Here is an 11,689-nt window from a genome sequence, read left to right on the forward strand (position 1 = left end):
GGCTGTGGCCACGGTTTGCAGCTGATGGCCTTGGAAATCCTCCTAACAGCCAAGAGGAGACAAAGATTTACTGGTTGGAATTTTTTTTTTTTGGGGGGGGGGAGTTTGGTTTTGCTGGTGGTTTTTTTTTCCAGGGCAGCTTCAGAATTGTAGGTTTTATGTGTGTAGCTTTCTGTTTTGTCCTCTTGGGTAGTGGGAAGCAAAACTGGTTCGGACAAGTGTTTAGTCTCACACTCAAGAGGTTTTAGCTTTAACTTAGGTGTAAATTACAAACGAAGGGTGTTAGCCTGTAACTCGGAACTATCTTGAGTGCTTTTGGTGGCCCTAACTATCACCTACTGATAGGTTTTACAGATATACACCCCAGTACATAACTGTGATGGGTTTATTTTCTTTCATGCACAGGACTTATCTACACTTACAGAGAGAAAAAGATTTCCATCTACGATGATGACAGATTTTACAGGAGAGCATACGGTAATGTTGGGCTTTAATAAAGTGGTTTTAAAGAGAAAAAAACCCCAAATCTTTACAGATCTCATAAAGAGTAGCGCTTACACTGCAGTAGTGTTTAGAATGTGCCAATTGCTGTAACAAACACTAGGTGAATTTACAGCTGAAGTATTTTACAATCCAAACATAAATGTGGGAGGAAGGAAAAGAGTGATTATTTTTTCTGTAAACGGCATTACTGTGGCTCTGGACTAATAAGTATATGATTCTAAACTGCTATTCAAGCGAACTCTTAAGTGATAACCTAGTATAAATTGCCTCAAAACTTCTTATTTCACACCTTGAAGGCAATTTTAGGAAGGGAAGTCATACATACACCTCATGTAAAACTTTTTTTTTTGTATGTGTGTTTCTGCCTCCTGAAATCTTCAGAAACCTTTCACAGTGCTTTGTAAAGTAGATGTTCAATATTACATACACAGGGTTTAATTTGGAATCACATATCCTTGTTTTGGAACTGAAAAAGCAATGTTGTTGTTAGTAGCTGAAGTAAGGGAATAGTAACTTCCTGCTCATAGTAAGTTGGGAAATTAGTCTTCGACCTTTTAGGGACTGAGAAGTGATCCACAGCATGCCACTCTGTAAGGAAATAGCATTTATCTATTCATAATTGTTATAGAATGCTTCACCTTTATCCATAGACATCTTCCCTTAAAATATGTCCATTTTTCTCCCACTTCATCACTTGGGGACAACAACATGAATATGCATAGCTTCTTCCCTACTAAATATGATCTCTTTTCTATGAATTGCCCATAGTTCAGTAGTATAGCAAAAAGACTGTTCTGCCATCTCCTTTGTGTCTTTCGTGCCTTCCTGCAGAATGAAAAAAACATAGATGAACATGTGCACTTGCAATTTCTTTGTGCTGCTTCCTTTTCAAGAAACTGGCAAGACAGTAAATGGATTATGTGTCTTAGAATCTGATTTTTTCCCCCTTTTCTATATATACTGATTACATGAGATAAAAAAGGAGAAGGTACCATTTTCTAGCCTGCTCTCTATTAATCAGAAGACAGGAATGATCCTGAAGAGAGGACTTAACATTATTAACCCAATGGAGATTGCTCAAAAAGAAAATGTATGTGATGTTGCTGTGTTGAAAAGCTAAAAACTTTTTAAAATTTGGATGTTTAAGGAATAATTTTCAATATGGTAATCAGTTTACTCAGGGAAACTTGCATTCCTTGAAAGCGTTGGGCTCCAACTCAAGTCACTTACATGAAAATATTCAGATCACTTTTAGTCCTAGTAATTGGCTTTATCAGATGGTATAGTGAGTTTTAACACAGAAGGTGCTTTACTGTGTTCTAAAAACCTCTGTTAGTTCAGCAAGAAAAACTTAAAGATATAGAGTAGCTTGTACCAAATAACTTGACAAATATAACTTAATGTAAAACATTTTAAAAAAAAATTACTGTGTCAGGACAAAACTCCTGAAAAGGTAGGATTTTAACCACACCAAAGGTCATGCACTGTTTAGCATTCTACAGCCACTGACAGTCAGAGTAGACTGAAGAGTTATTAGGAAAATAGGAAGTTATGATAAACTTATATAATTCACTGGAGATAATCTGAAACTAGAGACCTCAATCCAACCTCATGATATTTCCAACCTGCATGGATTTTGTTTTCTTCTGTTCCTGGATCACAGTGGCTAGCTTATTCTGCCATCCATTCCTATCCATGTGGCAAGTGCTTGCAATGATGAATGAATAACCGGAGTGATGAGTAAAAAGCAAACACATACATGCATTATCTGTGCTAGTGCAGTTTGAAGGTAGAACATGGAGAGTGTGCTGGTACACAAGCAATGTGAAGGTTGAACTCTTTAGTAAGTGCAGCTTGATTTTCTTTAAAAATTTAGGATCCAGTAAGATACTCGGGACTATTTCCAACTGACAAGGCATGCGCTTCAAAGGCAGCCTTGAAACTCAGCAGAGTTTCAAGATAATGTCTAGGACACAGCACGATAGAAGAGCTGTTAAAATGAACAATGAACCAGGTACACAAACTTCCTCCTTAAGGCCTTTAATTCAAACTAGCTTAAAAAGGTCTTTAAATAAACAAACTAGCTTACAAACTTTAACTAGCAAACTGAAATCAAGGCATAATAAAGGCAGATATGTTACTGCTGTTGGAAATTAGCAACCGAAATCTCTTAAGAGATTTTACAAGCAGCTGGTTTACTACACATCACCAAGAGAGAGTCTGGATCAACAAGTATTTTCTTTGTAATTGCTTTTAAATCTGAATTCTAATACAGAGGCTGGAGGGGGGGTTAGGCAGGTGTTGTATGGAGGTCTATCGCCACATTGACATAGTCTTCTTAATTTGTAGTGGTTACAAATGCAGCACGAACTCAGCCTGAGGAAACTAATAGAGGGTTCGGAGTATCAAGAGGATCTGAAGTATGACTTCAATATAAAAGGGGAACTGAGGCATCTGGATACAAATGAGTCCTTTGTTTTCAATTATTACAAGAGCAGATTTGAGCAGAATCATAAACGCTATGAAGTTCTGGGACATTTTATTACCCAGTATGTTTATGAGCTCCTGGAGAGGGTCTGCATGCTACAGAAGGTTTATATTCCTACTGATGCTACAGAGGATGAACCAAGAAGTTTCTTTTTCATGAGCAAGAATGCACTAACAAGTTCCTCTAGCCTCATTATACTTCTTCAAGACCGTGGAGTTTTCTGTGCTGGACAGTGGGGGCAAAAGACAATTGTCAGTGATGGCCTGAGACATGGAACACAAATACCATTCATCAAAATGGCCCTTCAAAGCCACTGGGAAGTGATTGTACTGAATCCCAATGACAACTTTGCGGATCTGAAGACTGAAAAGCACCACTTTTCTACCAGGGAAGAAGCAGTTACTTTTACACAGTCTGTCTGGTGGATCCCCAAGAGGGGCAGCAGCAGCCCTGAGGAGCACACCATGTATGTGTGGGATCATTTCATTTCAAAGAGCGCAGCCAAGAATGTGGCCTTCATTGCCCATGGCTACGGTGGCTTGGTGTTCGTTGATCTGCTGGTGCAGAGAACATGTGAGGTGATGAATAAAGTGTTCTCCGTGGCCTTCATTGACTCTGTGCACAACATACAGCACCAGACCAGGAACAATCCACAGATACAGGAATGGATACTGAAATGCTGCCGCGAGTGGGTGTCAAACAGTAAACCTCTGAATAAGACTGTGAACTTTCTCTTGAGAACAAATTGTCCCACTGTCTCTGCTGGAACGGAAAAGTGTGGTTTAGCACCCTCCTGCTGTCTCCATGCCATCTTTAAGTACCTGAAGAGCTCCCTGAAAGCTAAGACCATAACAGCTTTTAGGCATTCACCTATTGCAACCAGAAGCAGCACAAAGAAGAAGAGAGCCAATAAATAAAGGCACACTGGTTTGTTCTTGATAGTAGTCTCTTCCTTTCATAACTGCCTCTATACCTTTCAATCACCTAAGAACCTTCATCTCACTGTGGAGCAACTTAGAGTTCTAAGTTTGAAGCTAATTTGTTTGTTTTTGATTAAAAAACCACTAAAGTTAACTATTAGGAAAGAAATGCATTATTGAAAGCCTTAAGCCACAACCCTTTGGCTAGCTGTGAAATTTAAAGTTGAACACAATAAAGATGTTAAGGCATATCAACTCAAGTATATAATTTTTAAAAATAAACACTCTACAGTTATGGCTCTATAATCAGACTAAGCTAGCAGTAAAACACTTGCTTAAGTGCCTAGCTTCATTAAAAGGACAAATCTGAAATAGAAAAAACATGTAAACAATCTGTTTCTTCCTCACTATGTACCATACATTGCTTAAAATCTTTCCAGAGCCAGAGCATCCACCTTCCTTCCTGAAACATTTACTGTTAAGTTGAACAATACTTCAGGGAACTATATACTACTACCTTCCCTCCAGTCAGAGTTGGTGTGCCCCAAATATGATACAGTGAGCTAAGGTAATTTCCATTTAAAGCCAACTAGGCCTGTGAGAACACTGGACATGAGCTGCTGTAGAAATACAATACTCTAGCAGCCTGCAGTTACCAAACTAACGCAAAAGAACAACACTGCTGTTTCCACTCAGCTGTTTAATTTTACACAGAGGTGGGAAACAGTTTTTAAATGTACATACTCAAGGTTTGCAATGTATACAAGCAGAAGTTCAAATAATCTTTAAAGTGAATGTAAACAAACCAGTTAATTCTGCTTGTGGGAATTAGGTGTTCAGTGGCTGCAAAAGAGCTTTGAAGGATGGCAAAACCTTCTCCTGCAAGTGTAGTAGTAGGTTCCCATCTCAGTCAAAAAAACTGTTGAACAGTAATACTCGAGAACAAGACCAACCTCCCTTTTGTGTTTATATCCATTTCAGATTTCAGTCATCGCTAATACTGTTGGAAGGAGCTTCTGTCCTGTTATCCAGCATTGGTAAAAGTTCAAAATTCCATTGGAAAGGCACAGTTAGTTGAATGCTCTTGAGAGCAAGGACAGCTTTTCTAATAAAGTAAGATTTACTGTCATTATATGTGAATGAAAATGGTACAGAATAGACACCTAATAGACTTTACAGTGCCTTGGTTCACTTCAGAAGGTTGAGGATGCACACAACCTGCCTGTTCTATAGGGGCTGATCAGCATGAAACTCAAAGAACAGTCACTTGTGTAAACTCTATGCAAGAACATGAAGCTTTATTTATGAGAAAAGCACGAGGTGACAGAATGTCTGTCTTCAGAAGGAGACCAATATGATCCTTCAGCATAAACACTCAAAACTGTCCCACTGCATCAGAGGTGAATAAAAAAGGATCTAGAACATCGTCCATTTCTGTAATTCTTTACCTCAGGTCAACCCATTAAATTCCTTGGTAGAGAAGGTCGTATTTAGGAATGTTATTGGGATCAATAGGACTTCTCACAATGAGCTTTCCACGCATTGCTCCACGGTAGATCACTTCAATCAGATCTATAAAGTCTTGCTTTGTTTTGAAGCTTCCTACAAATTTGGTATGATCTGGAGACCTAAATATAACCATAAGATAAAGGTAGAATTATAATGTTAAAATGTTCAAAGCAAAAACACCTAAAGATGTGAAAATATGTATGATGACATGAGGGGTTCTGATCTGGTCATGCTGAAAGAATGAACACCCTGTAATGGCACAACCAAGCCAGGAATATACTGGGACCTCCAAAGCTCAAACAGGTCCTCAAACAGGTCTCATCTCAGACTTTAACCATTTTTTTACTATTTTTGCAGAGTCAGGCCTATTTGACAGTCAACACCCACTTACTGCATCAGAGCATATTTCAAAATGCTTCTCTACTTTAGTTTCTTCTGGCTTCCCACAGAGTTCTCAGTGCAGATGCTGGTAACGACATTATAGGTTTTACGCGTTCCCTTCCCATGGTAACAGAGAAAGACTGATTGTTCTTACAAACATAACAGAGAATGCCAGGTAGGATGACTCACCCATAATCAACCTTTATGTGTTGTCCATTGAAGAAAAACACAGTAGATGGAATGTAACTGATGTCAAAATACTGGGTGTACACTGGGACCTTGTTCACATCCACCAGGTAAATGACTGCCATTTTACTTAGGTCATGAGCTGTTTTTGCAAGCTGAAAAGAGTGAGAAAAGTGCATGACAAATGGACTGAGACACAAGAGGAAAAGAGGCTGGCAAGCTTGATAAGCCCATTTCTCTTATGTCTTATCAGTTTAAGCAGGGCTAGAATATCATGTCTTGTCTACCTCAAACACTTTTTACACCCAATACAATAATAACACAAACATTTACTTGCTTTTCAAACCTTTTTATGAATATAGTATAATTTCATTCTACATTTAATTGTCAACAAGTTTATCATGAGGCACCATACTAGCCAAAAGCAACATATGATATTCCCCTGTATGCAACAGCTGTATTTGTGGAGTTAATAAAAAAAAAAAAAAAAGAAATTACTCTTACAATATCATCGAGCTGCAGACAAACAGCATCACTATCTCTTCCAAAACGGAGAACCAAAACCTTCTCAGCCACACCTTTTATTGCCTGATCCACTTCCCTCTTCGAGGTCAGTTTGGGCAGCAGAAAACTCATCACGACAGATCACCGCTTCCAGTTAAATCCCCACCTGACAGCTGGGGGGGGGGGGGCGGGACACAACAGAAAACCAAAACAACGCACCATCAAACAACACAACAACCACCTGGGACAAAAATAAGCGAAACTGCTCCGCGGTATTATAGCAAAAAATTTGGGGAAAAAAAAAAAGAGAGAGAGACTGGGGAGAGAGGGGGAGAGAGAGGAGGCAGACAAGGAGAGAGGAAGAGAAATCACAGACCACCACGCCGAGCTGACAAACCCCTCGGGTCCCAGCGTTTGCCTCACGCCCCAGTCCCAGACCAGCCTGGCGGCGGGGCCAGACCCTGCCCCGCATCAAGACCCCACCGCACCCCCGGGACGGAACACGGAAAAGCTGGGATCACCGCACGCCGCAGGCCCCGCCGTGGGGACGAAGGGAGCCCGGAACGGTGGGCGCGCAGCCGCGGAGCACGGCGGAAGGCCAGGGGCACGGCACCGCGATCGGGCCGGGCAGGCCGGGAGCAGGCGCAGCGGCGCCGCGAGGTGAGCCCGGTTGGCGGCGTGGCCGGAGCGGCCCCGGCGCCCACGGTGACCGCCGGGGTCTGCGTGGTCTGCCCCGACGGAGCTCGGGCGGGGGGGAGCGCGGCCGGAGCTCGGGCAGGTGTTTCGCGGTGCCCGTGGGTCCCGCCCAGCGTGGGGAGGGCGCGCCGGTGTTCTGGGGAGGGGAGAGGGCACAGCTGGGTCTGGAGGGTGACCTGGCGTGGGTGATCGCTCGGGTGATCGTGGCCGGTTTAGGAGTTGTTCAGCAGCGGGCCGTGCTGCTCTGGAAGAGCCGCATGACTGCGTGCCCTGGCCTGGCGTGTCCCCCTACGGGCAGCCTCGTTAATGTGAATAAACATCTAAAGAAAGGGTTCCAAGAGGACGGAGCCAGGCTCTGCTCGGTGATGCCAAGTAATAGGACAAAAGGCATTGGGCAGAAATTGATGCACAGGAAGTTCCTCTTGGATATGAGGAGGAACTTCTTTACTGGGTGAGTGACAGCGCGCTGGAACAGATTGCCCAGAGGAGGTGTGGAGTGTCCCTCACTGGAGATACTCCAGAACTATCCGGACACAATCCTGTGCCACGTGCTCTGGGATGACCCTGCCTGAGCAGGGAGGTTGGACCACATGACCCACAGTGGTCCCTTCCAACCTGTCCCAGACTGTGATTCCGTGTGTGGGCAGCTGTGCTGGGGAAGTAAGAAGAGTTATTCAGTCTCTGAAGTATCAGTAAAGGGCTTTTCTGTGCCTGAGATTAGTTATGGTGAAGCTAAAAAAGAAAAAAAAAATTTATGTGTTACAAATCTTAAGTTCTTCAAAGAGGTTTAGATTGAATCTTGCAGTAATGATGTTAGTGTGAATGTCAGACACACTGGAAGGTAACTTGGCTCTATCAAAAGCTGTCACCAAGTGTTCTGATTGTGTAAATCTGGTGTTTAAATATTGATTTAATTGAAGCTCCAGTAATATAAGTTAATTGAGGAACTTATCCCTTGATTTCTCCAAGCTGGACAAAACACTTCTTTGATTATTATTTTTGCCATTAGGTTTAATGGTGAAATGTAAAATTGGAAACACCTCTATAGTAACACTTCTCAACTTTCACATTGTTAGGTTGTTTGTTTGTTTTTGTTCCTTTTATCTTAAGAACAGTAGTAAATGAGAAGTTGGTCACCAGTTTGACCAGTTAGTGTATAGTAAAAGCAGGTCAGGTTATGTCACATTTCTTAATACACAGCTCTTTCTGTGCCTCATCTGAGCAGGTACATATATATAACCCCAAAATTAGATTTAACTTGTTCTTCTGTACATCAAATTATTTTTAGGTTATTAGGGAGATCATGAATTTTGTTTTCAAAATTTTGAGCTAATTTTAGTTTTGATCAAATCATGTTTTCTCAAGCATTGAAACTTCACTGATTTTAATTCTATAGTGTGCATAGGGCAAAGAAAATATTAAACAGTCTTGGGTGGTTTTTTTCTGCAGACCTTTCGCATTTAAATACAAATATGAAATTAATGGGGCTGTAGGGTTTATCTCCTTAGCTTTATGTGCCAATACCAACTTAATGGGCAGTTTAGTAAAAAGAAAAAAGATGGCCCTTTCATATACTGGTTGCTTATTCTTCCATTTCTTCTTTCTCTTTTCACAGCATAGATAAATTTGGTGTATAAAAATATTTCTGGTGTCCATGCAGCATTTCACTGACTTAGGTTGAAAAGGCTCCTACTCATCATATGATACAGAAAACCTGGTACAGATCTTGGACAGTACTTGGAGGTTGTTTGACCACATTTTGAATTGCAGTAAGTATAGCTGTTTTAAGCAGTGGTGTCATACATACTGTTTTTATTTAGGAAACAGTAAAAAAAGTAATAGTGGAAATAGGAATTTCTAGTATTCTCCAAGAATTAAGCTATTGTCTGTGTTACTAAGAATAAAAATTAGTGCGTGTTTTCTTTGTGAAATCTGACGAGTTGTTTTTCCTTCTGTTGGTGTTTTGCAGATAAGTGTTTGAACACAGCGCATGTCTAAGTATGCAGTCTGCTAATATGCTTCTGAAAAAAATAGTAAGAAGTTCTGTCCTTCCAGTTGCTGCACAACATGGGATGAAAAGGGATTTGTTTCCACTCAGTAGAACTCTGAGTTTATCACTTTGTCTGAAGCAGGACAACTCATGCAAACCCTCAGAAAAACTAGATTTAGATGCATGGAAGAAGGTAATGAAGTCTGGGTTGCAAGAAGAGGTCAGTGAGACGGTCTCTGAGCCTCAGGAGCTTTCCAGTTTGGCTGCTGCACGTGAGACTTTGGAGATGTGGAGACTAGCTGGCAAATTAGTTCCAGAAAATGTCAGTGAAGAACAGCTAAAAACGTTTATGGAGTGTCCTTCCAAGTCAGCCAAAAAGAAGTATTTAAAGTTTTTGTATCTCAAAGAACTTTACAAGAAAAATGACAAAAGAAAGATGGAAGAGAAAAGGGAAAGGAAGCTGGAACCACAAGAGCAAACTTCAAAAATGGATGAAACCAAAAAGAGTCCGTTTTTATCTTTGTGGGCCAGCACTATGGATAAAGCCTACAACTGGAGGGCTGCTCAGTCCATGATCTTTGGCCAGCCTCTGATATTTGACATGTCTTACGAAAAAGAAATGTCTGTCCGAGAAGTTGCAAACACAGTGAAACAGCTGGTCCAGAGTGAAGGCTGCAATCGGAGGGCTGTGGATCCATTCCACATCCACTTCTGTAACTTCAAGGATGATAGCCTCTATCATAGGGAATTTCTTAAGCATTATAAAGAGGCATGGGGCAAGCTGCTTATCACTGTGACAGAGCAGTGCTACACAGAAGTCTTTCCAAAGGATAAGCTCATCTATCTGACAGCTGACTCTCCCAAAGTGATGAAAACATTTGATCACGATAAAATCTATATTGTCGGGTCGATGGTTGACAAGAGCATAAAAACAGGAGTCTCTTTAGCACGGGCGAAGCGACTGGGATTGGAAACTGCAGCCCTTCCGCTGGATAAATACTTGCTTTGGAATACTGGTGGCAAAAATCTTACACTGGATCAAATGATGAATATTTTATTAACCTTGAAAGATACTGCCGACTGGAAGAAGGCTCTGGAGTTTGTTCCAAAAAGGAAATATCGTGGCTTTGTAACCAAGCCTGTAAGTGAACTGAAAAAAACCTTAGACCTGGTGAACACGCTTAAACTTGGAAAGAGACAGGAAGAAGTACAAAAGCAATTTGCCAAGAACTACCCTAAGAAGTATAAACTAAAGCAAAAGTAGAGTGATGGAAAAGAGAATGACTTTTTTTTTTTTTTTACAGGCAAACTGTGCCCTTTAATGCTCCAGTTTCTTGGGACATTTAAAACTCTGTTCAGCTCTTTATCTCAAAACATGTCTTTGTTGCTTAAGTTTGAAATGACTGCTGTTAGGGTTGCCTTTTTTTTTTTAATTACCTTAGTAGTCCAGCTGTTTAAATTTATGCACACATTATTGAAATTATGTAAGAGAAATGAGATAATATGTTCTAAAAAAATTACTCTGCACAAAGAATATCAGTCCGTTCTGTTGAACCATGCTGGGACAAGGGTGATTGTAACTGAATGCAAAGGTCATTCTTCAGAGAACACCTCCCTGCTTTCGATTTGCAGTGGTTGGAGGCTGTCTATAGTTTTATGCTAAAAGATTACTAAGATGAAGTAGAAGAGACCTCCCCATTACTTCCTGGATCTTCTTTTAGTGTGCAGATGCATTGACTTTTGGATGCTGAACTAAAAACAAATGGGAAAAACCTTGCTTGAGTTTGTGGAGCTGCCCATTTTATTTCTAGATGTTCTGTCTGGCACAGATCAAGTCCCTGTTTGAAAGGAATAAATCAAATTTCTTGACCGTGCAAAAAAAATAAAAAGCTTTTATCCCCAAGTGCCTGTGTTTTCAGGCCATGTAATGTAAATTTCCCACAGTGCTGGAACTTTTGAGGTGATAAAATGTCCTATTAGTATTTCAGGAGGAGAGACCCTTCTGTCTGGAGCACAAGAAGGGTTTTAAGGGGTGCTTAAATTGTTAATTTAGTCAACTACCCTGATGCTTGAAGTCAGTGATGGCAGGTGGTGAGTTTGGTCCTGAAAATGAAAAAAACTAGGAGAGGGGAGTATAATTTCACAGAGTAGACTTCAAATATACCAGGGGTTGGTGGTGTGCACTCCCTGTCTCACCTCTTGGTACACATCGTTTTGAGGGGGGAAAGCAGAAGATTCTCTACTCCAATACTGCCTCTCACTGCCTGTGAGGCACAGGAGTCTCCAGGCATGGATAACCCCTGGCTCATGGAAAGACCTGGTTCCTTTCAGCTGTCTATGGTTGGGCAGTACACAAAGCTTCACCCTAGGGTGGTGTTTCAGGTGCTGCTTGAGAGCTGTCCTCAGCTCCTATGAAGCCCTCAGGTGCAAGGATGGGCTGTGTGAGTGTCTGTGCCACACTTGGGCAGCCCCTTTTTCTTCACAGGAGGAAGAGACAACATGGAGCTGCTG

At 41.2% G+C, this 11,689-nt stretch overlaps 3 protein-coding genes across 8 annotated transcripts; 2 read left to right on the top strand and 1 right to left on the bottom strand.

Moving 5' to 3' along the window:
- On the top strand, positions 1–3,931 carry LOC113991320 (putative protein FAM172B). Its single transcript, XM_027727561.2, has 3 exons — positions 1–73; positions 406–477; positions 2,854–3,931. Exons 2-3 carry the CDS (start codon positions 448–450, stop codon positions 3,907–3,909), a joined length of 1,086 nt encoding a protein of 361 aa, XP_027583362.2. The 5' UTR covers positions 1–73; positions 406–447; the 3' UTR covers positions 3,910–3,931.
- Positions 3,932–5,182: 1,251 nt separating this feature from the next.
- On the bottom strand, positions 5,183–7,102 carry LOC120324684 (thioredoxin-like protein 4B). Of its 4 annotated transcripts, none has more exons than XM_039388459.1 (4): positions 7,014–7,102; positions 6,493–6,665; positions 5,992–6,143; positions 5,183–5,540 (listed from the first exon to the last, which is right to left on the bottom strand). In XM_039388459.1, the coding sequence occupies exons 2-4, from the start codon at positions 6,622–6,624 to the stop codon at positions 5,375–5,377; spliced, it is 450 nt and encodes a 149-aa protein (XP_039244393.1). In that variant the 5' UTR covers positions 6,625–6,665; positions 7,014–7,102; the 3' UTR covers positions 5,183–5,374. The 4 variants fall into 4 exon arrangements, with proteins under 4 accessions (XP_039244393.1, XP_039244392.1, XP_039244391.1 ...); XM_039388458.1 differs by lacking the exon at positions 7,014–7,102 and adding an exon at positions 6,890–7,004; XM_039388457.1 differs by lacking the exon at positions 7,014–7,102 and adding an exon at positions 6,869–7,004.
- Positions 7,103–7,131: 29 nt separating this feature from the next.
- Positions 7,132–11,081, top strand: LOC120324683 (tRNA methyltransferase 10 homolog C-like). 3 transcript variants are annotated; one of them, XM_039388455.1, is made up of 3 exons: positions 7,132–7,152; positions 8,804–8,957; positions 9,158–11,081. In XM_039388455.1, the coding sequence occupies exon 3, from the start codon at positions 9,189–9,191 to the stop codon at positions 10,440–10,442; it is 1,254 nt and encodes a 417-aa protein (XP_039244389.1). In that variant the 5' UTR covers positions 7,132–7,152; positions 8,804–8,957; positions 9,158–9,188; the 3' UTR covers positions 10,443–11,081. The 3 variants fall into 3 exon arrangements, with proteins under 3 accessions (XP_039244389.1, XP_039244388.1, XP_039244390.1); XM_039388454.1 differs by lacking the exon at positions 7,132–7,152 and adding an exon at positions 7,174–7,270; XM_039388456.1 differs by lacking the exon at positions 7,132–7,152 and adding an exon at positions 7,303–7,639.
- The last annotated feature ends 608 nt before the right edge of the window (positions 11,082–11,689 follow it).

The sequence above is a fragment of the Pipra filicauda genome, unplaced genomic scaffold (assembly GCF_003945595.2).
Source record: "Pipra filicauda isolate LSUMZ 115617 unplaced genomic scaffold, ASM394559v2 scaffold64_size3178608_pilon, whole genome shotgun sequence".
Taxonomy (NCBI): Eukaryota; Metazoa; Chordata; class Aves; order Passeriformes; family Pipridae; genus Pipra; species Pipra filicauda.